Raw genomic sequence first — 27,117 nt, 5'->3', positions numbered from 1 at the left:
AATAAAAGTTCATACCGTACCAGGAAAGCACCTCACTAAGACTGTATCAAATACTGGATCAAAAGTTCTATAAGTCCAGGCACACAAAAATGAAGAATGGAAGTATGGACAAATGGTAACATGATGCAAAGAAAGCATTTCCCTTATCAGGCCACGGACTACGGACAACAAGCTAAAGATTTGGACTTGTGGCTGCTCTGAAGAGAAATAGCTAAAAGCACATGGAAACTAAACCAAAATGTAAACATGGAAATGTATGAAAATTTCAGGACACTGAGGAAGAAATGAGGGGAGACTCATGAAAGATGTAGTCTTACACATCACAGGAAAGGTGTGTAGTTTTACACATCTTACACAGCAAACAAGAAAATTAAGTAGTTTAAGTGGTTTAGAGTTGTCCTCAAGCATCTTGTTCTGGTTTTGGATGGCATAGAGTTCATTTTCTTCCTAGTAGCTGGCACGGTGCTGTGTTTAGTATGAGAATAAAGCTGATAACACACTGATGTGTTAGTTGTCGCTAAGTGGTCCTTACCCTAGGTCAAGTTTCCCATGCTCTGCCAATGAGGAGGTGCACAAGAAGCCAGGAGGGAGCAGAGCCAGGGCAGTGGAGCCAAACTAGCCAGAAGGATATTCCATATCACAGAAAATCAAGCTCAGTATATATAAATGGGGGGGAGTTGGATGGGGGCCACCGATAGCTGCTCAGGGACTGGCTGGGCATTGGTCAGTGGGTGGTGAGCAATTGTGTTGTGCATCACTTGTATGTCTAGACTTTTATTTCTCTCTTTTTGTGGTCTACCTTTGCGTTACATCACCATCACCATCATTATTACTATTATTATCATCATCGTCATAATTATTACCATTACATTTTATTTCAATTATTAAGTTGAAGTTGTTCCTAAACCACAGGTTTTACCCCATTTTTGTGATTCCCGCCCCCATGCCAACAGGGGAGCAGTGTAGCAAGCTGCTGTGTGGTATTTAGTCGCCGGCTGGGGTTAAACCATGACACACATGTGCCACTGCTGGACCCACCATGTAACTACATAAGAAGGGGGCCAAACCTGTTTCCCTGATAAGCATCACCAAGTTCCACAGCAGTGGTCTGTGCTAGAACCTGTGTGAGATAACATTCACAACTCACCTGGAAGACATCATGAATAACAAGGTGAAAAAGTCCAGCAATAAAAATAAGTTTCCAGAACAGTAAAGAGAAGGGTTGGTTTTGAAGAGGTGCAGGACCTCAGGAGACTGAGTGGACAGTAAAAGGAGATGGGAAATTCACGCAGAATAAACATTAAAAACATGAGAAAAGTATCCTAGTTTTGTATAATAACTGATGGCCCTGTTTAGAGCTCTTATTGAGATTTTTTCACAAAAAAAAACCAACAAAAAAACAAAAAAAAAAAACAAAACAAACCAAACCAAAAAAAAAAACAAACCCCTAACAAAAAAAACAAACCAAAACCCCCCCCTAAAACTTTGGACAAGTAGTGAAAGGTCTCTATCCCCGAAACTGAATTTGTCCAGTCTTCCCAGAAATGCAATAACAGCAATGTAAGAGCAGCCAGGACCCTAGGGAGTGCCAAGTGGTGCTATATACAGGACAGGTATGCTGTGGTATTTCTTCAGGGTACTCACATTGCATTCTGGCTCCCATTACTGTATCAGATGCTCTGAACACTACTAAAGCACCCTGTGAGGTGTAAATGGCCTTTGACATGAAGCCTTCTCAGTTCTGTTCATCTTCTAGGAGGTCTGTGAGCATGGGCTATCATAGGAGAAAAAGAAACATCACATTCTACAATGATACAGCAGCTTATAATGCCCGTCTGGAGACAAGCTTGGGAATAAACATCTCCCCCCAGATCTTCACAGTTGTCCTCCTCCTGAGAAGCCAGACTTTGCTTTGATTTCTCATGAATATTCACAGAACTTCACAGGCAGGTTGCTGACAGAAGCACCATCTCTAGCGCTTGGTGTTTCCTTCAGTGATTGAGCCTCACCAGTGCCAAGGCAAATGACTGCAGCTATTCTGAACACAGCACTAGTAGCTGTGGATAATCACTGCTAGGAAGTGTTTCTTGTTGGGGGGGGTGAGCTGGGGGGAATTAGGGAAGACTGAATTTGGGGGACCAAAACCAAGGAAGAAAACAGGAATATAACCAAAGAGACACTGTTGGATCCTACTCAGATCATCTGGGCTCCCCCTCTGATGCTCTTTACAGCAACCCCATCCAAACAGAGAGAGAGTCAAAAAGCCAGCTTTGGCTTGTGACCACAAGTGCAAGTAGAAGGTTCTGCGTTCCACAAGCAAGAGAGGTGAATACTTCTTTACACCGCAGACTACCAACCCTTCATGCCCATCACCTGTTTCCAACCTTGGAGTGACTCTTCCCCTGTGCTGTGGTAGGGCAGGCTAGGGAAGACAACGAGAGGAAAACTGAATTAGTATGGAAGAAGCAAGATGTTTCTTTCCATCCAGATCAGTCCCATACAAGCACATCTGCCAACAGAAAAGCCTGTGTGCCTTCCAAGGCGAGGTATGATTGACTGCCTGGAAGTATAAAACACCACAAGGTGGCAAAGCTAAACACAGGCACTGCAGGATTTGTACTGTGTGCTGTGATAACTGAATGCCAAGAAAACCTGAATCAAGTATCAGTCAAGCAGAAAATACCATGCTCTGAAGCATTATCCCAGATGAGATTTTGTTATATTCTGCAGGAAAAATAGTGGGTAAACCCCAGACGGTGCTGCCTGGTGCTTGTTTGGAGAGCATGTAGGGTGCTTAGCACTTGTAATGATGAAAATGCAAAATGCCTACTAAAATGAGGAAGGATACTCTTGTCTTCAAGAAGATGCTGCTCTTGCTGCCCAATCCCCCCCACCCCAAACACACAAAAGCATTGGTAAAACATTGCACAACATGGCTTTGGAAGGGCCAAAAATTGTGAGAGATTTGATACATTTATGACATTAAGAAGAATTTTTGCTACTTTGGTCCTACAGGTAGCACTTAACATAAATAATTGCTCCTGAAAGTCTTGCTGTACTAACTGGAACTGGTCTGTGAGCTGATGTAAAGCGTCAAGGAACAGGCCCGTTATTATGGATGGTGGTTGCAAAAGCTTCCCTTATAGGAAAATCTTCTCTGAAAGCCTGTTTGGCTACGACACTGTGCGTAAATCTTTCCAAGAGGAAATTCTCCAGCTTCTCTTCCAAAAACTTCTATGTCTTAAAAAGAAAGATGAAACAACATGCCAATGCCTGCCCTTGGCTAAGACAAGAATGCCTGTGCTGATATTACCATGTCTGCAGAAACCTATCATTATTTAAAAAGATAAACTTATCAAACAAAACCTATCCATGATGTAATAAATCTTACAAGCCTGAAACTAGCTCAAAAGCTAAGCACAAGGAATGCCATCACTGGAGTTGCAGCCCATTCTCGGCCTCTCCACTGTCTTTACCCTTACGCAGAGTAAGGTACAGTTGCAAAGCAAGGTAACACTGCTCTTCAGAGGAATCTGATTGTATCCGTGTGGGACACATACACACCAAAAAGAAGTCACATTGGACTGTCTTTTGAGGGAGAATGCTAGATACGAAAGGACAGTAACTTCTTTTCTTCTATGAATCCAAAGCTTATGCTTGCTACCTGGAGCTGGTACTTATGTAACTGTCATATTCCCTGCTTTCCTAAATGTAGTCTTTTATCTTACAATATGAGCTATATTTTTTGTTTCATACTAAGAGACTTATTTGTCTTCACTAAAACAAACACTTTGAATAAGTCCACTTACAGCAGTTACAATCACTTTGTATAACTGACTTCTCCACCACTTTTTGTGTCATATGCAGGTAAAATGTTTTCTTCCAGTAACAAAAATAACAGATTAGGAGACTGGGATTAAAAAAAAAAGAAATAAATCCAATTTCCAGAAAGATAGATAAGAACACTGTTTTTTTCTTTCCCCCCCTTTTAGGAATATCCTCTTTCCTCTTACAACACCCCCCAAAAATGTTTCCTATAAAGAACAGACCTTCCATTTTATATGTGAATAACTGCATGGGCATGACCATTGATTTGGCTTGAGCTGCCAGAGAACGCAGTTAAGACTTGAAAATGCTTAGGCTGAAATTCTTGACAAAGAATTAAAATGAGTTAATTTGCCCTATCAGAAGTAATGCTGCATGATGAAGAGAAATAACAGAAGTCACCTGATGGGTAACATGAAGTGGAGGGAAGAAAAGGACAAATGTAAAAATAAAAATTTTGCAGTAGCCACAAAGTGACCTACACACATGTGCAGAAACATGTAATAGATACAGTAACACAAGACTCCTGTCATGCCCTTGCAGGCATAACCCCAAATACATGTCTGAGAGAGACAACATTAATCAGGTGGATAATTTCTGCAGTAAGTACTGGTGGAAAAAGCCAACCAACAAATCTGCAACATATGAGTTCTGGTTGAACATTGGGAAGTTATTATTCCCATAAGGAGCAGGATGTTGTCTGTGCTGTCTCATGCCTCAAAAGCCCCAGTGAACTGGTCTGTTGAGATCATTCATTGCAGAGCTGTGAGCAGGCGTGGGACAAAAGCCGATTTTGCACTACTTGTCCCTCTGAGAAGGTACGCCCAGACCATGGGGATTACCACTGCTCTGCTGCTGCAACCCAAGAAAAGCATCTGTGGATGTGTGTGCCTGAGAAAAACACCATTGCAGCTGAATCTGCTAGATATTGTCAGGCAGAGCTCTAAACCTGACCCCAAGCAACAGTTCTTTAAGTCTCCAAATACTATTTTCCAAATCAAAACTAAACAAGAAGTTGGAACAAGCATCTATAGTCAATTCATGTCCTTGGGAATTTCGAATCTTAATTTAAAGAAGACTTGAGGTTTCAGAAAAATATTAGAGACCACAGGTTGATGTGTACTAGCGCTATGAAAAATTATTAGCTCATTAATTCCAGGCACTGTATTCATTTCAAACCCATCATACAGCCTTAATTTTGCAAACAGATGTGGTAATGCAGATCTGAACACCACAGGGATTACCAATTCCCTTCACATGCCAAGAACAGAGGGAGAGGAACGTGGGAGAGAACTGGTGAACTACGAAATATAGCGCTAAGGTCCACCGTGATGATGAAGGTAAGTGCCAGAACCGACACACATACTGTTCAATACAAAACCAGTTTTGCTAAGGACTGCAGTTAATCTGATTGTTCTTACTAAAAGGAAAAGAAAATAAAATATCAATAACAGAGTGAATTAAAAAAGCATGATCAAATACTACCTCCAAGAAATTTGGGGCTCTTAAATGACTAAAGTATCAAAAAGTCACTAAAATATAACATTAAAAAAAAAAAAAAACCAAACAAATAAACTGAAGAAAATAAGAACGCAGAAAGATAACTAAACTCAGCTATACTCCACACTTTTCATCTATGATAAGAGAGGTCGTTACAAGTAGAATAGTCACAATAAATGGTGGGGGTGGGAAAAGAAAAAGAGAAACCCAAAGCCTATTTATTTCTTTAATTTATTTTTTAAATTTCTTTTTCTATTCTAGTAAATGTATAATTATGAAAATACGTTAAACATGCCCCCTTGGCCCCTTACTCTGCAGAAATGTCCAAATTTAACAACAGCTATCTCAATAGTCTAATGCACAATCTCTATGAGGAATTGATCACTTTGACAAGCACCCTTAAGAGTTATCATTAAATTTGTTATTTGAATGTTCCTTAACTGGATGGTCAGAGAATTTGCAGTCCATTCAGAGCTATTCCTTGTCACCCATCTCTCCTTAAAAGGATTTTTCAATGTCTTATGTGCAATCTTTTGTTCCAATCTGGAGTTTTTAGAACCCTGTTATTGACACCACCATTGCATTCCTCAGTGCTGTGGTTTGTAAGCTGATCTGTGGAGATCTCTTCTGTTTAAGCTGAAGAAAACTTACTTTTTTTTTTTTTTTTTTAATTTTTGTGATGGGATATGATTTTGCAGTCTGTTCTGCAATGTGTAAGTGGACGAACACCTCCTTCAGAAGGTATCAATGTTCCACAATTTTAAAAATTGATTGAGAAATAATGCTATAATGCCAAGACTAAATCTGTATGGTGAGTTTAGTTCTTTTAAATGCAAAAGAGGACATACATTTATTTCCAGCAAGGCAGTAAATATTTTGGTTTTTTCAAGAACCAACATACCTGTGACAGTTGAAAGCAAACTTGATAAGCATGTGTCTCTTTTACTCACTGTTAATAGTTTCCCAGTAGGAAAAAATCATTTTCAAACTCCATGTAGCAGTACTTTGTCAAAAAAAAGGAAATATTTTACATTTCTTCTTCTATTGCACTGCCATTTTCATAACTTCCACACCTTATATGTGGCCTATAAAAATGCACATCTTCAAAAACTTTGCATAGATATAGTATTGCAACTCATCCTGAATGTGTGTATATATATATATATATGTATAGGAGTGAGAAACATTTAAAGTGCTTCAAGTGTGAGTTGCAATATTTAATGTCTTAAGACTATTTTCAAAAGCGAGCCCCCAAAATAAATCTGAAGGCTCCTGCAACAATTTGGCAAGACAGACACTACCAGACACTACTGTATTGCTACAACACTGTCAAATACTTACTGTGAAGATACTGAGCAATGCTTATTATCCACTCATCTGTTAACTTCCCAGCTTTCGTTATCTTAGTACACTTCAGCTGACTTGAGAGATCTCTTGATTCAATCCAACAGATTGTGTCCTCTTTGTAGCTATAGTCTAGTGTCAAAATTGCAGATCCTTTAACAGGAGCTCCAGCAGACACTTTGCTTCCATTAAGATGCAATACCTCAACTGTTTCAGAGCTCGCAATCAGAAGAAGAGGAGGTCTATCATTAGGCTCTAAAAACAAAGTGATAAGAATTTAAAGGGTTAACAGACTGTGTATACCATATTGATCTTTTTATTTTTAATGTAGTTTTCAATGTTCTTACCTGCGTGTTTTAAAAGATATAATAAATTGGTTTTGTTTTTATTTTCGTAACTATCATATATTTCAAATTACAAGTCTATTTTATCCTGCTGTTCTAATGGTTCACATCATTAAAGAAAATTAATTACCCTAGCCCCACAGCTTCTGTTTCATTCCAAGTATCATTATTGCAACATTTTTCATGCCTAAGTCATAAAATGAAATACAACTTATGCAAATTATTTCTATCCAGATTACTGGCATTTCCAAAAGAATGAATGCCAGGAAAACCCACAGAACTTATGAGTGCACATGAATTGGTAAAGTACTTTTCATATTGGAGTCTGGAAAAAAAAAAAGAGGAGCGGATGCTGTTAAAAAAATATAGAACCAACCTAACAAAAAAGCCAATGCATTGAAACCTGGTACGTCATGCAGGTGGGTCAACCACCATGCTTTACAAGGGACAAAGCATCATGCAATGCAGTTTCCTGACAGCAGAAAGGGAACAGAGGAAGCCTCATTTCCATTGCAGCACCATTAATATCACAAGAAACAAACAAACAAGAAATATGAAGAAGCAATTGTAAATCTAATAACGTGACATGCAACCTAAAGTGTCACCTTTGCCTGAATCACCCTGACTAGAAACCCTGCCAGTAAGTTAAAAAAATACTTGAGCAATGTGTGAATAATGAAGGAAATAATAATAGCCCAATAGTGAAAAATATGTATCTTAAAATAGAAAATGTTCCAGTTGCAGTTAAAACTTCGAAAAGTTGCATTACCCACACAGAGGAACAAACAATTCTCATGGAGACAAGGTATTTGTTGCATTATGCTGAGTGCTATGGGGCACAAAAGCAGCTATTCTTCCTTTAGGTGTATCTTTAATTGCATTACTGTCTCAAACATCCAGGGCTGATTTTAAATTATGCATCTGATTTATTCGACTGCAAATGAGAATTAGTCTCTGTAAGATACGGACACTGTTACACATGGTGCCACTGCAGAATATGAGTCACTTCTTGCTCTAGATCTAGGCTAGTACTTTAAACTGAAATAAGGTCTCAGTTAACCCAGAATTGTCAGGGAGACTTCTATACCAAAACCGTATCCTAGCAGTTTGGGTTTGTGAGGTTTTGTGGTGGTTGTTTTTTTTTTCTTGTTGTTGTTGTTGGTTGTTGTTTCCCCCCCCCCCCCCCCCCCCCCCCCCCAATAGGAAGAACTTCATTAGAAGCAGTAGGGTAACATTGCTTTGCTTCAATTTATAAAGCATAACTGCTGTTGACATAAAATATTATGTCTTTTTTTTTTTTTGCCTGCAAAAACCCATCAGACAGATGTATAGATGTATAAGCTAGAGAAACTGCTTCCTGAAAAATCCCCCTCATATTAGGTGTTCAGCATTCAGAGTCCTGCTCCAGCTGAGACTGCACTGACACAGGACTTTATGAGAAGATTCCCACAGAGCAGAAGACACGGTGACCCTAAAAATTACTTCAGGTTTAACTGTAAGAACAGTGAGGTCTACTTTTGCAATGAGGTCTGTTCATGTGAATGACTTAATGGAAAGTTGTCTTTTGCAACATGGTTAACACCACTACAACATGTATTTGTCCCATTCATTTGTAAAACTACTGTTAAGCCGGCACAAATTGGGATGTTGGATTAAAAAAAAAACAACCCTGTAAAAAATAGAAAGTCATACTGCAGTTGCAAGCATACATGAAAAACAATTGTGTTGCCAAGTCAAGAGCTCTCACCCCAAAGAAAACTGCTCGTATTCAGAGGAACTGAACAATGTTTAAATGCTGTATTAACATTCTGTGCTTTCAAGCAATGTTCAACCTAATGAAGTTTTCCAGAATCTACTATGAAATTCCAGCTGTTTAAATGGAGAAAAAAATTGCATAAATAAAAGGATTTGACAAACAATACTTTATCATCAGGTCTGACTAAAGATAGAAAAATGCTTCTGGTAATACAGTGCTCAGTGGTCTTCTCACTCAAATCCACAAAAGTAGGTTTGAAAATCTGTTGTTTGGTTCTATCTACTCTTATTTCAGCATCTATTTTCCTGGTGGGTTTTTGTTTGTTTGTTTGTGGGGTTTCTTTGTGTCATGTAAAAAACTTTTCTATAAGGGATCAGCATGTATTACGTCTAAAGTGGATTTCATTTATTCTCTTCCTATTGTTTCTCATTCCATAATATATTTTCTTCCTTGTAACATACTTTTTCCCTCCCCAGTAAATCCCACACTGACATCTTCAAACCCACACTTATGTAGCATTACTTTACAAACTTACTGTCCTCATTTGCCTTACATTCACTTCCATCTATACATCAGTCATATGAATGCATCATTTTATTTTTTTTTTCAGAAGATCTCTAACAACTGAAGGGATTGAACTTATTTGTGATGCAACCACTTACGGTGACAGCCACAGGTGAAGCTCCATAGTCTTGCTTTTTTCCAAAAGAGAAGGTAGTAGGGTTTTTATTAACCAGTTTTATTGGAAATTTGCCAGGTAAGTCCCTTTGCCGTTAACAGGTGGCTGGTGTATGTATATCCCTCTTCCTTACCGACTTCTGCTACCCATCACAAGAAGAGAACCAGACTTAAGAGCTACTGTCTCTATCACCCACTCACTCCAGAGATCTTCCAGACTGGTACCAAAAGGTGTGTTCCATCTACATCCTGCTACGTTTTCATTTATTTTTTGCATCTAACTTCTCCCTTCCCACAAAATAATACCACTGCCTCTATCTGAATTCAGTCACGGCTTTCCCAACCAGCAGCAGTGTGAAAAATCCTTTTATATGACTATTATTATTATTATTATTACTGCTCTTAATACTTTGTGTTAAGTAAGATATTTCCACTCCCTGCAATCTATAAAGCCTCCAAGAGAAGGCAGCTACTGAGGAGCTGTTTGCAGTTACAACAGCACATAGTTGTTCCATTGTCCAAGATTGCAAAGGAGAACTCTATCCTTTCTTGCACTGTTTTTAAACTGACCTATCGAAATTTGTAAAGAGGATTAAATACCTGACTAAACTCTGGAGAAAGATTCTATTTTAGTAGTTATGTCAAAGATATAAGGGATTTCTGGAAAAGATTTAGTGTCAAACCTCCTGAGCAACAGTTGTGATGAAACCTGGCTGCAGACAAAGGGATCGAAAGGACACGTGGCACTGCTGAGAGGTTCTGCTCAGCAGGCACTATTACACATTAAACAAAAATCTGCATTCCGGCAGAACTCAGCTACAAACTAAATTATTGAGCCTGAAATTATATTTTTCAAGCAGCCCATACATACAATAATTCAAGGGATTGAATCAGTTAATCATGTTTTTTTTACAGTAGGGTAGGTTATTTCAGTGCTGCTCAGCTAAAGACTAATGTCATAATTAATTATTTTTTAAAAAAGAGTAAAATTAATGTAACGATAGAACTATACAAAAAATAATATGTCGCCCCCCCAAAAAAATATATTAGAGATATTGTATAATGCAGATGAAAAACTAAAAAGAAGATTAATTAAAAAATCATGGTTTCTCCCTCACAAAACCTGGTTGTCAGTATCTCATGAACAAAATCTACAAAGCTGAAAAGTTTAGTGGACAGATCTAGGACGAGTTACAGTGACCTGACAGCAGCTTTTCAAATAACTGGACTTCATGTGTGTTATTTTAAAGTTGGCTTTTTTTTTGTTTTTTGTTTTTTTGTTTTTTTGTGTGGTGTGTAGATTTTTTTTGTTTGTTTTTTGGTGGTTTTTTTTTTTTTCCCATTTTATAGGAAAGATAAGTGAATAGCTCTCTAATCCAGGAAAGTTTTATGATTCATCCCTCTTCACTAAAATGAAAGCATCTTCCTTTGAATTATGTTTAAGATAGAGTAGTGGAAAAGATGAAAGACTTGCATTTCCCCCATTCCTGATCTTGTCTAAAATACAGATCAATAAGTAATGTCACAACAAATCAGAAACTAAGGTGTTTTGCTCTGCCAACAGTCCTACTTTTACTCTGGAAAAAAGCTTCATAAATACCAGCACATTTTTTTTTCCCCACTACAGTGATATGAAAAGGATAAACCCCAGATTTCAGTGTTTGCAAGCAGCCTAAAAACCTTCTCCTGAAGTATGCATTGTAAATCATAAGTACTTTGGTCTTACCAATACATGTCTTGTATAAAACCTGCAGAAAAATTTAGTAGTGTTGAATAAAATGCAGTCCAATTGTATTTGGAAATTAAATGTTTATCCACAATACACCCCAAAAATGGGCTGCTTTATTTCTAAAGCCTCATAATTTAGTTCTGTGACATTTTACAAGAAAACTGTGTTGTGAAAGAGTGATGAATCTTTTATAAGTATCAGAAAAAGCTTTTTACTTTGATCATTATCAATTCATCCCACCTTATTTATATGACAAATGTTTCTTATCCTATGGCATTTCTCTCTAGAAAAGTTATATAGATATAAAACATAATAGCAACTTTTGGAAGACAGGTATTTTTTATTTTTTTCCGATGGGCCAAATATTTCCAATTCTGTCATTTTGTTTCCTTAAATATTGTTTTCATCAAAGACAGGCCTTGAAATAAAGGCATAAAAACTTGACAAATAAAGTTCTAAAACACTGTTCAGCAAAGCTAAATTTTGTTTCATTTTCACTTCAGAAAAAGTCATTAACTGCTTATTTATTCGTGGAAAAAAAATGTGTTTAAAAAATCTGGGAAAAAACAGGGTGTGCCCTCAGCTGTTTTGATACCTATTTTAACATCCTTCCAAAAGGCACTGTGCAGCTAAAAGTTTCCGGCTCCAAAGTTCTTTAAATGAGCTGAGGAAAAAAATATGCAGAATTTAATGAGGGATAAACCTTACCACCTTCACAGCCCACCGTTTGGCTACCTGAAGGGCAGGAAAAAAAGGAGCTTCTGTGAACTTCGTAGCTACTGGTCCCATCCCTCTTGTGGAAGGATGGCTGTGGCGATGGGCTGCCGGACTGGGCAGGAGCACTGGGCACCTCCAGCAGCCACTACTCACCCCCTGCACCAGGGAAGGGTTCCTCCAGACCCGTGGTCACACACACATGGGGACATCTCACACCTTCTGTAACTGGGGCCTCCAGCACCTCCTCCGCTCCATTAAACACCCAGAAACCGCCTACTCAATTTATAGAGACAACTAAGATGTGGCCAAGGGCTGTCAGTTTGGTGTCGTGTGTTGTGCCGTATCTAGGATCTCGAGGTGGACGGCAATTCGTATTCTTAGGAGATCTGCTGTTATTAACATTGGAAGTTTTACATAATGCCTAACTCCATCTAAACTTGTACTGCTGCTTCTTAGCATTCATAGCTTTTACACACAGAGCAGGATATTCCTTAGCTCTTCATCTATTTGACAACCACAACTGGCAAATGTAGACAAAACAGAGCGCTTGCTCATTCTGTCCTTACTTTCCATAGGCTTTTTAAGGAGAAAAAAACAGTTGATAAAATATATAAGTAAGTGCCTTTTTTTTTTTTCGCCTCAGACACCTATTTTTCCTGGATTCTGTTCTGCTGATCCACTGCTGCCTTGTGTGATGCCCCTCACTGTATGTCATATCCCAGCTGAAGATGTCCCTGCATTGATGAATTAGCAGCATTACTCTGGATGTCTTGAAAGTAATAATTCTACTTATACATACCAGTGACGTACCTCTCCCCCTGTGCTGCAAGATGACACGGACTCTTTCCGGACTTGTAATCTATCACACATTTGAGATACTTTTCACCAGTGTATTTGTGCAAGGCCACACTGTCCTTTAGCCCCTGATCGATCCTTATCCTACAAGGCAGACACTTGAGAAAAGCAGCTTGTATGCTCGGTGAAGCTAAGAATGTAATGGTATGGGTGCAGGAAAGTGTGCTGCTGGTACACGGCAGCATCACTATTTTCCACACTGTAAGCCAAGCCCAGTGAAGCAGCGTTACAAGTCATTGCAGCTCCTACAGAGCTTTGCAATAGAAGCACCTTCATTACTGTGTCAGGCATCTTTTTGACCTCTGCGCCCTAAGATTTTGACTGAAGTAGTCAGCATATTTATAAATGAATCCAGTGTTAAGTCAAGGAAAATATGTGTTTATGCAAAAAACTCCAACACTCATTCCTTTGCCGCACCATGAGCTTGATTTACACTGTCCTGCAATGACTTCTCAGCGTAATGAGTAGCGCTTCCTTTCAAAAAATAACAGAAAATGTGAAAACTACTGTAAAATAAACATGATGAAGTAGTAAGAAATACAGGGGAGTAATTCTTCTCTGTTAACCTCAACAATTTAATCAAGACCCTCAAGACACTGGCAGCTCACTCTAACGTTCCGTTGTCACACAGTCTGCTGGATCTAAGAAGAAAAAAGGCTCATCTCTAGCTCAGTACTGGCACCTTTGAGCACTTCGTGATCTAGAATTGCATTATTGATTTTCATGTAGTGGAGGGAGAAGAATATTAAAATATTTTTACTTTGTATGGACTTTGTTATCTCACAATACTTTGCTGTGGATTTTTTTAAAATACTGCTCTACTATTTGTGTGGATCAATACAAAACTTGGTACAAGCAGTAAAAAAACTCTGTAACTCTTACTAGTGCTCAGTCAGAACATATTTAGCAATGCTCTTTACGTGAGGAAGCCTCAAAAAGACCCAGTACACCTTCCTATTTTCTGATGGCAAAACAAACACAAAAAGGAAACTCAAAAAATATATAACAAACCTGGCTTTGTACTTGAGTGTTGAATCAATGTGGATGTTGAATAATTTCTTAAGGAACTTTTGGGGGTTTTAAAAGCATTGTTAAATCAATATGCTGAGTAAGAAAAATACTATGTATAGTATCACTTCATTAAACACAATTCACTAATTTCCTCAAATACCCAAAGCACAATTACTAATGAAAACATGAACTAAGCAACAAAAAGCCTAGTCTGAATACATGTATCATGAAATTAATCTCTTGGGATATTGCAAGGACAAAGAAATCTCATCTCTTTTTTTATCCTAAGGGCACAATTATCTCATGATCATTTTCTTTGTCTTCTCAATATCTCTGTTGTCTTCCCAGAGTAAACAGCTTATTTTGTTTGCGTGAGGAAAATCTTTGATTTATTTATGAATAGGGAAACTGGGAACTGTTGTAATCTTGGGTGATTTGAGTATTTCACTTTAATTAGTAATAACCATATACTAACTTCTAATACTTCCCTTGGAGCATTGTTGTAATATGTGAATAGCTTTTCTAGGTTTATTGTGTGGTTCTTTGTAGTAGAGTGAAGGGAGATCCATCTGTTCTGTGTTCATCTCTGTCTACCTTTGTATATGTATCCTCTAAATAGGACCAAAACACAATATATTTTCATTATAGGTAAAAAGATGTTAAAACTTACTATTTTTGGCCTTGCAGGATTTGTTATCAGGCTGAAGTACATAACCTTCCACACAGCTGCAAGTGTACGATCCATCTGTATTTACACACATCTGGCTACAGCTCCCATATATATTACATTCATTCAAATCTAAAGGGACATTAACAAGATCTTGTTTAAGAATTAGGAAAAAAAAACCAAATTCAACAAAATGTCATAAACTGAAGAGAAAAGTATAATCCATTAAGTCATTATGGTCTGATGTTTTGTGTTTTCCCCTTCTCAAGCCGTAACTTTATCACTGATTTTGGCTGTTGAAATTACTCCAGTAACCAAACAGAAAGCTAGGAGTTCTCAAGTGTAATAGAGATTATTTTTAAAAGATAAAACCTTCATTTTTTCCAAGTACTATCTAATGTCTACACCATGTTAGAGAGACATCTGGCTTCTTGTTAGTACTAGAGACCACTAGTTATCAGGGCTGATGAATGAAGGAACATTTCAAGAGAGGAAATAATTGATTATCCTTCCCAAACCTATTTATGCTGTCAATGTCTTATAGTTCCTTAAATGAACTGTCACAACTTCCACATTAAACCATCATCCACTACATCAAAACCTATATATTTCTCTAATAAAGAACAATTTTCTCAACTAGGGTATATAGGTATAATACTGTAAAAGCAAGATATGTTGTTTAAGAGTGGTTGAGGGTTTAAGTAATAAATTGACATTTTAAAAAACTGCTGTTGATGTTATTTCCTTGGATAGATATTTTAATCATAAAACATGACAACCATAGAGCAAAAGAACTTATAATAAATTACATTTATGAAGAATCAGGCTTAGCACTACTACTTGGAGGGAGGAGTGATTGGTAGTAAGCAGATACATAAGGCAACAGAACTCTGATAGTATTATGAAAAGAGAAAAAATAAAACAAGAAACAAATACCTGGATAGAGAATTAAGAAGTCATATATTTCAAAAATGGAAAAGAACACCAATTTCAGTCTACAATTCATTACACCTAAATAACATTCCCAGCGAAGCTGTATGATCTCAGAGCGTGCATTTATCAAATTCTAATCTAGGTGTGACTTTATGGGCATGAGGTGAATTACTACAAGTTTTACAGTGTCTCCTGCGAGGTCTGGAAAGTGGCTTGCACAAATGAGCTGTAAGCAAGTCTGAGGACGGGGAAACACTCCCCACCTCCTCCAGTCTGTCTGAGGCTGTTTTCCTTCCAATAATTTAAGAAGAATTACTGCTGGGGCACAGGCACAGGAGCACCTGGATTCAGCTGGGGGGCCCTGACTCTCATTTTGGAGAGACACATTTCCCCGTCTGCCCATCAAACTAACCCTGATTCCTGAGGAACACCTCAGAAGATGGGTGGGGAAGCAGCTGTGCTGGCCAGCCTGCTGCTGGCCACAGCTGGCAGCCCACCCCCAGTCTGCTGCACCTGAGAGCCCTCATGAAACCTTCTGGATACCCGGGGGTTAACGTTATAGCATGGTTCTTCTTTACCTGTGCAGCTCCTTCCATCACTGCTTGCTTCATATCCTTCACCACAGTAACACCTGGTGCCATTCCTGGTAATGGCACATTTGTACTGGCAATTCATCTGTTGGCATTTGGGTAGCAATTCTGAAAATAAAAAAAAATAAAATTAGAGCAAATGTTACTAAATATTTTTGACGTTCCTAAACTGCAAAGTTAAGACAATTACATATATATATATATATATATAAAAAAAAGTGTAAGTCTCAGGAACAAATACCACCACCATTTATGTTAGCTGGCTTTGGAAATATGACACACACATTGCAAAATGACTGCTTTAAAAATTGCATTTCAGCAAGCTGATAAATAGAAATCAGCATTTTATTTCTATCAAAAGTGGCTCATGTTTATTATTGAGGTGTACTGTTTCCCTGCTTAGACACTGATTTTTTGCACATCAGTCATTTTCAGTCAAAGCAGTGATTTGAAAAAAAAAAAAAAACAACCCAAACACCAAAGCTCAAACAGTTATATTATAGTTATAAAAAACCAGCCAAGTTTATAAGAAAGGTTTCAACATCAATGTCTTTCCTATTTCTCATATCAATTGATTTTCTATCATTTTAAAGCTTGTTTTGATTTACTGATACACATATAACCTTCACAGCAATCAATGGGAATACATTCTGGCTCAATAATTTAATGCTGGACACATAATGCTGGATGAGCAGTAGACATTATAGATGTCATTACTACGGAAGTCCTTCATAGAATCTATTGCTTAAATACATACTATCAGCACAAGGCATGATGCTAACAACCAGAATAAATATTGTAGAAATATACACTGTAATGTTTTCAGGCATGAAACAGCATGAAAACCAACAAAAGAACCTCAAACACCACAGAGCCCCAAGCAGTATGCCTTGTATCGATAATTTTGCTGATCAAAAATTAGTATTTTAATCAACAACAACATTATTTCCTCCAGGGAAATAAGAAAAGGATTGAGAAAAACAGCTTAGGGAGTTGATCTGAAGATATTTTTCAATACTATATGCAGACTGAACAGAAAATAACTGGCAAATGGAGAAAGAAAGGTTATGTTACAGGGCAGGCTTTAAGTAACTGGGTCTGTCCTAATGAGAAAGAGAAATCTGTATTTTAATATGTGGGCAGTTTTAATCTGTCTGATCATTATTCATCAGGTTCAACTTGGGAGCAGAATGAAAATGAATAATAAGAAGAGTCTGCATAACCATCTGAGCCCTGGGGCTTCAATTCTGGAACGTCTGTCAGTGTCAAAATAAAGCTGAAATTTTTGGAGAAAAGTGGATGTGGCTGGCACCCAAAGTTACTACTTACTATAATGCAACTATTCAACACCAAAGAATTTCCACACAATTATCTCAGGGCATTCCCTAGAATTCTGTAATCCTCACAATTTAGAGGCTGATAAACCATTTGCTGTCTAAAAATGCCCGTTCTCCAGGTGTTGTGTTATTTCTCTGCCTTTTGTGCCTTTTTGAATAGGAAGATAATACGTTTTTGATGTGTTGCTTGCTTTGTCGGTTTCTTGTCCCTAGCCCAGTCCTTAGATCTATTACACCTTTCCAATAACAAGTCCCACCTAGAATGTAAAGCGGGAAACTTCCCCAAAGGTAACCTGGCTGCACGCCAAGGTGTGGAGCTGGAACCGAGCCTGATGAGGTGGTGTCTGTTTATTTTTCTATCTGAACAAAACCAACATATAGATTTCATTTACTAAGCAAATAGGGATCAACCATCCTTTACAACCTATAATTTCCTTCTTCAAATATTTGTCTGATGCTATACGGCCAGGAGCTTTTCCTGGATGATAACTATTTGAGTCACAAACGGGACATGGTTTGTTTGCACGTTTCCATCCTGGATGCAGCCAGCCCGCAGCACAAACCAGAACGGCAGCAATACATTGGAACGTGAGGTCCATTAAGGGAAAATTAATACGAACAGTTTATCTGTTCATATTTTCGACAAAAACTGTTGCATTTCATTGATTTTAGATCATTGCAGTGCGTGGCTTTTAATACAAAAGAGTTGCATTTTCCCTACAGCAGGTATAAGTATAGTGCTGTGAATAGACCATTCCTGCCAAAAGCATTTCTTGTCACACTTCTCAACCTTCATTCTTTCCGCGCTTTCTCATTTTTCACACTGTCTCTCACAACTTTGTTGGTGTCCTCATCCCATCTGCTATGCTTTTAGAAAGGGCTGCTCTGTGAAGGTAGTCTGCTTATCCTTCCTTCTCTTATGCAAGCCCTTAAAATCAATTTATTGTGAATAATATCTAATGACAGGGATCAATTAATCAATTAATTTCAAATCTGTTTTCTCAAAAGCCATTTTTCATGGTCCACTGTCAATAACTGTTTCAGGTAAAACTGGACCAGTGAGAAAAACAAAGTACCTTCTCTCATTTTAGCCAGCTAGGAAAAGCAGCATGCTATCACTTGCCTCAAGTTTTACACTAAAACTACTTTTACCTGGAGGGTGATGGCAGCCAGCTGGGAATTCTTCATAGAAACCAGACTTTCCCACAAATCCATTTAAGAAGCACAGTTCACTGCCATATGTTTCAGACTTCAAACTAACATTTCCCACCATTAAATGATCCATCCGATTATTACAACTGTAATTTGCCTCCATTCACAGCTCCAGTGAAGAGCTTTCTCACTGCCTGTGTGACAGACACCTTCCTGCCTGACAACATTTTTGCTCTGCTGCTGGTCTGCTCAACCTGCCAGGGGAGTCCGTAAGTGGAAAAGCACAAAATGCAACAACAATGCTGAGGGAAAGCTAACATGGAATGGAATAGAATGAAATGGGAAAGGGGAAAGGGGAAAGGGGAAAGGGGAAAGGGAAAGGGAAAGGGAAAGGGAAAGGGAAAGGGAAAGGGAAAGGGAAAGGGAAAGGGAAAGGGAAAGGGAAAGGGAAAGGGAAAGGGAAAGGGAAAGGGAAAGGGAAAGGGAAAGGGAAAGGGAGGTCATTTCAGTCTGAAGGGATCAACAATGATCACCTCGTCCAAGTGCCGGACTACTGCAGGGCTGAGCAGCAGTTAAAACATGTTGTGAAGGGCATCGTCAGATGCTCTTAAATAGAAAAAACAAAACAATAACTATAAAAATAGATTCTATTTATTTATTTATTTTACTAGCTACTTTGTTTTCTTTATTTTAAGTAACTGGTCTTGAAAACCTTTGGAAGGCAATGAAGTTTGCTTGCCTCTGGAAAGGTTAGAAGTACTGAAGGGCATGCTATGGAAGACAGCAAATACATTTCTGGTTTGCTTAGTTTTGCAACAGCCTTCTTGGAAAGAGGTGAGGAGGCAAAGAAAATTCAAGAAGCAGAACACTGATATTTTTATTACTCCAGACAGGAAATGTAAAGAGATAAAACCCAGGGAACTTCATTTCTTGCCCTTCCTACTTTGCTTTTGGATCAGGGTAAAATTATGCACCCACTTGGGTATCTTTTCTCAACGTGAATTGGTTTACCAACTACACAGGCAGCGAAGAATGAACATCACTGGGCTTTTCACTTTTATCACAGCTACAGAAACCTTTGAATTTGTAAAAGCTTGGTATGTCTGCGGCAAGAATTAAAGAAAGAAGCTGCACAGGGAGAACGCAAGAGGACAGAGCTTTTTAGCTTGCAAGAAGACCCACAGTTCAAGACAATGAGCTGCCAAGCAAGCCGTGAGGTTTGCAGAAATACAGGGCAGCAGAAGCAGTTGTGAGCGCCTTTGGGATGATCTATTTTCTCCAAGCCCAGGGAGTACTGAAAATTTATCTAGCTCTGATTTAGGTCATTTTGTTCAATGTTTTGTTTCTTCCACAGGAGACATGAAGGGCAGCGTTTTTTTTTTTTCTTCTTACATACCGGTGAAGGTGCCTCTCTAAAGCTGTGCCCCAGGTCTACCAGAAAAGCCACCCTGTTCTCTCAAAGCCACTCATGTCAATCTTGTGCTTCCTGACTTTCATATGCCTCTAATTCCCAGGTATCTAGTCCCATAACAGGGCAGTCAATCAGGCAAGGATGCTGCTGATCTCATCTCCCCTAAAGTGATATACCTTTGACAATGACTCAGAGGAGCTCTAAGCTACTTGGACAAACTGCTCCCACAGGACTTCATAGTAATAAAATCCTGGCTTCATTTATTCCGTGTTCAAGGAAACACACTGCTTATCATAGTTCATCCAAGATGAGTGATAGAGGGAACTATCTTCTCTTGAATGGCTTTTTAATGAAAGGATTAACCAATTGATCTGACTATCCTTTCTGTCAGTTCCTCCTGAGCTGACATGAGATTCACAATAGGTTCACACCAGGTTCTCAAGCTTAGATGTCTCGGCTGTTTCTATTAACAAGAAAAGCAGTTCAGTTTGCAGTTTCCTTAATTTTGGCTCTTGTTGAGAAATACAGTGGATTTACGAAGATATCTCATTTAGCTTTGTCTTTCCTGAGAGGGTGAAAGAGAACTAGATTCACACCCAGAAAAATGCATTTAAATGCCATTATCTCTGAGCCCCCTGGATGATAATAGGGCCAATCCAATAGCTGGATTGAAATAATGCAGCATGTTTTTATCTTACATCTGATGGTCGTTTAATTATTTTTGAGTATCGTACCAAAAAAAAATATGTTTCATAAGTACATTAATGATATAAGAATCCTGTACTGTGCCTTTTGTAATGACAATATATACCAGAGAGTATAGACAATTCTACAGTACTCCGTAAAATAAAATTTATTCATTATACAATGTTCATAATCGTCAATGATCCAGAGCTGGAGTAAATAAAAGAAATTGGCTGAAGTTTACTAGTTCGAAGTGGCAGATAATATGCCCAGGGAATAACGGTGGAGCTTCTGCTGTCAGTTTGGGACTTCACAGTTGGAAACAACAAAGGATCCTTGTCAAATAGTTCATCAGAGAATGACTATGAGCTACCAGTGAATTGTTGCCTGGGAAAAAAGGAAATGCATTGCTGAGAGCATTGGGATAAGTATCTCCCATCAAGAAAGCGTTGGTATCCAGGCCCGGGATGCTCATGAGTCCCTTACTTCCAGGAGGCAGCTATCTGTGGCTGTGGCCACCCCGATGGATAGCTGGGCAATAAACTGACATTTCGGCAGGATCAGAGAATGGTCTCAGGGATTAGCAGGGGAACGGAGAGCTGCAGTCTGAGGGGAGACTGCAAGTTTTTGTAGTGATTAGGGCCAGGAGATGAAAACAAAGGGGAATTATGACTGCTGTCTGTGACTGTATCAGAGGATCAACAGCAGGGAAAGAGACAATTTAAGCTAAAGGGCTATTGGCAAAAGTACAAATGAGTATAAATTGCCCATTAATAAATTCTGACTGAAAATGAGAAGGTATTACCGTAATCAGGTTCTGGAACTCCTCTTTGAATGTGAACAGCAGGGACAGAAAATAAATAAATGTTTTTGAAATGGATCATGATAGATTCATGAAAGACAGCATATGGAAAGGCCCCTGAAATGCCAGAAACTGTTCTCATGACCCAGAAAGTTGCTTCTAGTACTATATTCCTCAAGCAACACTCTCTCTTACGCTAAAACATCATTTTTCACTATGGGAATAAGACTAACCCTTTTCTTGTTGTCTCTGGAACACACCTAAAGGAAAACTTAGGGGAGCTTTTTACTGAACTAGTCTCTAATTGTACTCCATACATATTCTTTTTCCTATTAAATATTTGTATTCTTTCTGGCAGCTTTATATTTCATGAATTTATTTGATCGTATCACTGTGTTATTCATTCAGGTTTTGTGATTCAATATTCATACATTGATGTCTAGACTATTCTTATCACACATACGCTGGGAGCCTTACTTTTCTATTTCATTTACCAAGTTTTTGAAGTACAATTCTTTTACAGATTAGACTCTTTAATGTAATCTACCCAAGTTTTTTGTTTGTTATTGTTGATGTTATATATGCAATATAAAGCTCTACAGTTTGCTTCTCCAGCAGAAAGAGTAGCTTGATTGATAGAATTAAATAGCTGGATCAAAATAATGCTGCATGTTTTTATCTTACATTTGTTGATCATTTTATTAGTTTTGACTATCATACAAAAAAAAAAAAAAAAAAAAAAAGACAAAAATATAATAACCTTCGTCACATACTTCAGCCCGTAACTCTGTTATGGTACATATACCATTAAAAAAGAGCTGCGGAAATCAGAGGTAAGATCCATAACTTTATAGACCTGCTATAGGTAACCATAGTCAAGGTTTAGAATGAGAAGCAGGAGTCGTCACTTTTCAAAAAACATCCAAGATATGGCAGATATGCCCTGTTATACTCCAGTTAGGGAGAGACAAGGGGAACAACACCTCAGGCTAGGAAAAAGATTCCTGTTTGCCCTTAGACAAGTGCTTAGATGAACATGTCCTCCACCTATTTTGTGCTTCCCATGGCTGGACAAGCTCGAGCTGCATCCTTGGCATCTGGGCACTATCCAAGTCACTGCTGCTTCCTGACTCACAACCAGGAGCCTTGGGAAAAAAAAAATGACTAACAATGTTTTTGATCAGCTCTTAAAATAAACCATCCATTCAGAAAAATTAGCTAAAATTCAGATTCAATAAAGAACAGTTAGGGTGTGCGAGCCAGCCTCTAGCTGCCTCGCCCCAGAGATCCATTAGGCAGTACAGGATTTCTGTATCATGCACAGGCCAGGTAACAGTAACCCAGAATGACAGCTGAAAACCCCTGCATCCTGGACTGCCCATAGCAAGTTAAAGTAAATAGTACTTCCTGGGTATAACTGCACTCCTATTCCTTCACAGAGCTTAGATGTCTAAGCCTGGACTTCTGTTAGATAACTCCATTTGCTTAAACTCCAGAGTGCAGAATTTTTTCCTAAGGCTGGAGTGTTGCAGTAGTATTTCTAGGACATAACCAGAGAAATGACGCTTGAAAATGGTGCTTTGTCCTGGGTACCAGTCTGCTCCTGAATTTTCCATAAAATACTTACTGAATAACACATATTAACAGATTGCTCTATTTCCACCTTTTGCCATCACTATAATCATCAGGCAACAGTCATAGCCTAATGTGTAATCTCTGAGCTCACCAAACTCCCATTTTCCTAACAATATTGATTTAGCATAACACCTTACATTGCGTACGACTCAGTGACTGGTGCATCCTATGGGAGAATGGTTGATGGCCTGCTGAGGTGTGAATACCTCTGAGGCTGATGGCACACCTGGGCAAGCGTGGGTCCCATCTCCTAAGCAAGTGCTGTTAAGGACAATGACATCATCTAAAAGCCGAAGACCGGCTTTTGTCATAGTAATTACCATTTAGAAGAAAAAGTTATGTGAACTATACTTTATCAGAGCTCATCCTCATCAGTAGATGTCTCCACATTGGGAAACTTTGGTCCCTAACACCAACTGTGGCAGAAAATTTTACTTGAAATAGGGAAAGTGTTCGTTCAGGGTAAGAACTTCTGCACATGGTGGCACATGGGCTCTACTTCATAAATTGTATCTGATGTACCTAAACCCTCTATTGCATCTCTGTACACATCACTGTCTATGTGTTGGCAATCAGTTGCTGAACAACTTAATATATTATTTTAAATAGACATAACAATGTATTCATCTATTGTGTGATTAAAAGAAAATTACACATCTCGTTTAATGCACCTGTCATTTTTCTAAAAATCAGAAGTGTCTTACTAGTGATCACTGTTCAGTGAAAGTTAGCATCTCTTGCTGAGTAATTCAGGGTGGTTGTAAGCAACAAGATATTAAAAAGACAGAATTCCTTTTTTTTTTTTTTTTTTTTTTTTTTTTTGGCATTTCCAACTTAATGAAGTCAGAAAGAAGGACTGTTGCAGGAAGAACAAAGCTTAAATAAGCAAATCAAATCTACCAAATTCATACCCCAGTCATCACTCAGATGTGAATATATTCATCTTCAAAATACTACCTGATAGTCTCTCCCGACTACGTTCATGGATAAATTTATTTTTCAAGGATGTACTATTGAAATTTATTCCTGACTAGATCTTGACCTACAATATTTGGCTGAGCTTCAAAACAATTTGTTTTATGTGGTGTTCTTCAACCATAGCATCACAAAACACTTTCAAAGGTAAGATCAGTGGGTAGTAGGCATGTAGTAAAATATTAGCTTCACCAGTGGAAATGGCTCATTATTTTGACCTTTTGATGTTTTAGTTATACCTTGGCTGCCATACACAAGCATAAGCAGAAGCTAAAGATAAGTTCACATGGGAAAATTTAAACTGAGTGATCTCATGACTAAAGTGAAGAAAGTCATTTATCTGGTTATTAACTCGGATACAAGATACAGATTTAAAAGAATACATATCCTTCACATGAGAAGAATACAGGTGTATTTAAGTTTAGATAAACCAGTTCATAGTTTTAGCGGTTTTCACAATATTGAATACATACTGAAGCAGGTCCACTGAGTTATGCAGAATCATCATTAGATAGTGCCTAATGAGATATGAAGCCTGACAATACTCAACATGTCCATTAAAAATCCAGAAATTAATGTAGTGACTAATAGCGTTTGTGAATTGTGATAAAGACTAACAGAATAGACGAACCACAGCGAGGGCTGGCAGTCACCATGATCAGACCACCCAGGCTTCTTAGGAGTCTGGGCCTAGTCATATACAATGCATTTACAGAGTTAGCCCACAATTTCTCAGCCTTATAAGTAAATTGCATTTCAGTGACTGAAGGAATGCTTCGAGAGAAAAAATGTAACTTAGTGGCAGAAGCAGAGCAGGGCCTTGTGTTAAAAACAATCCAGTAATGTTTTGGGGACGATAACGATGTTAGGATGCCTCTCAAGGGGAGCTCTGGAGATCTAAATAAGGTTGAGGAGTCTGTCGCTGATTAGACAGGTCCCCCCTCCTGGGTTGTCCCTTCACTAAGACAACCCTTATTTTGTTGTCTTAAATATGTCCTTTGTTATTCACATTCCAGAGGCAGCAAGCCTATTCTCCACCCACCAAAACGTCTTTCTGGGATTTCCATCTGAGCATTTTTTTTCACTGTGAGGGCGGTTGAAAACGGGAACAAGTTTCCCAGAGAGGTTATGGAACCTCCATGCTTGGAGATTTTCAAAATCCGATGGGACATTGTGCTGAGCAACTTGATTAAGGTGACCCTGCTTTCAGCAAAGCATTCGTCAGCTAGATGTTCTCCAGAGGTCTTTGCTAACCTTGGGGAATCTGTGGGACGGTACAGGTTGTCTCTTCCTTGCAAAAACCTGCTACCATCACTTCATCCTGCAGCAGCCTGAAACGTACAACAGGGAAAGGGCACAATTAAAAACCATCTGCAGAGGGCATGTGGCAATGGGAAGAGAATAAGGTCAAGATGCAGAGCTGTGGAAGAGCTTTCTCTTCCTCTCCCTTCTCCTGCAGCCAAGATGGTGGTGGGAAGGCAGACTGGGCAGTGATTGCTCCCTGTAGAAGCTGCTATCACCTCCCTCTCACACGGCTCTTCTAGCCCCTAATGTCCCTCCAGCAGTGACAGCTGCACAGAGCTGGCAGGACACAGGAGGCTGTTCATCCTTGCACAGTAAATCTCCATTTCTTCAGACACAGCACACAGCACATTACCTTCGAGACTTTTGCTCTTGTCAGCTATCTACTTAGGCGATAAATAGAACAAGCTTTTGTATCTTAATTCAACAAAAAGCAAAGTCAGTTCTTAGGGAATAGAAAATGCGTGATATATTCAGCAAATGAAGGAAAAAAGGGATTGAAATTTCCTAATTGACAGACACAAATGTAGACTCCCATATGATGCAGTTCTATTGTACACATGTTCTTGTAAGACTCTGTAACCTTTTGATGTGAAAAGTAGCAAGTATTTGTGAAGAAGAAATACTGAGGACTGATATGGCACACTCTAACAGCCCTTGCATTGGATATTTTTTAAAAGTGAAAGCAATTGGAAGGTCTGGACATCATAATGGGATGTACAAGTGTTCCTCATGTGCTTTAGTGTGAGATCGACCAAATTAAGTCACAGATACTTCCATCAGAAAATTTAAAGCTATAAACTATAGAAGAGGTACATAATCTTTCTCGCTGATGAAACATTTTCCACTTCATCTTCTTAAACATCACTTATTTTGACCATCAAGTATTTTGATGATCTTGGTCAGTCTCATGTTTATATACTCAGCCTTATTTCACCATCTGGTGATGATAATTTTTAATGTGCTCAAACATACCACTATTTAATCTTTGTAACATTCATTCTTTAATTATGCTTTATACTTTTGCTTTTTTGTTTATAAAAATATACACATATATGCACACATACCTACGTGTCAGTACAAATATTTACTGAATGCGTTTTAAGAAATCATCCTAGAAGTGCATTTTTTTATACAACCTCCAACTAAAAACTGCTGAGTGAGTCTCAGAGTATTCTGGAAACACTATTTAATAACTGAAGCCCCATAGCATTCTGTTGTAATAGCTACCCACTACCTAATAAGTGTAAGTTCACCAGTGATGCACAGTCCTATATATACAATTCCACTTAGATCATCTAGCCACTGGCTAACAAGGACTTCTAAGTGGAAGTGTGACTGTTACTACAGTTTTATACATATTTTCAAGCTCTATTTAATGGGAAGCCAGCTCCCAGTATGTCATCATCACTGTTCAACATCTCTCTTCAAACAGTCTCTCGTAGATGACTGAAACATCGAACTTCCACATGCGGATATTCTCATTCAAAAACAACTGTATTGAAGTCCATCTATAACAAGCAATACAAAGTTCATATGAATTTGTTGTATGGCATCATGTAACACATGAGCAAAGGAGTATCTCCTTTGTTAAAATGTACCTCAGTAACAAAGTAATACTACATAGTGCAGAAAGCAATTCTGAGTTTTCTATAAAATTGAGGAAATTTTTTATGTTTTGAATTATTATTGATTGAGAGGCCACCTCACAGAATGAAAATCTTTATATTAAGGCTCTAAACTAAAACTTTATAACAGCTCATCAATGAAGACTCCTGACTGACACCATTGTTCCAAAATAGTATCTGTTGCCATGTTACAGTAATCAGAATTTTATAATTAAATAGACCTGAATATGACTCTGAAGAGT

The 27,117-nt window shown here is 38.3% G+C and overlaps 1 protein-coding gene across 1 annotated transcript in view; it reads right to left on the bottom strand.

The window, feature by feature from the left end:
* The window catches only part of LRP1B (LDL receptor related protein 1B), a 379,972-nt gene extending 363,915 nt beyond the window's left edge, over nt 1-16,057 (bottom strand). The window contains 3 exon segments of the mRNA XM_037398644.1: nt 6,667-6,924; nt 14,430-14,558; nt 15,938-16,057. Of these exon segments, the coding sequence (XP_037254541.1) occupies nt 6,667-6,924; nt 14,430-14,558; nt 15,938-16,034 (484 nt within the window). The 5' untranslated portion in view covers nt 16,035-16,057.
* Between the last annotated feature and the right edge of the window lie 11,060 nt (nt 16,058-27,117).

The sequence above is a fragment of the Falco rusticolus genome, chromosome 8 (assembly GCF_015220075.1).
Source record: "Falco rusticolus isolate bFalRus1 chromosome 8, bFalRus1.pri, whole genome shotgun sequence".
Taxonomy (NCBI): Eukaryota; Metazoa; Chordata; class Aves; order Falconiformes; family Falconidae; genus Falco; species Falco rusticolus.
This window is presented reverse-complemented; position numbering and strand designations above follow the sequence as displayed.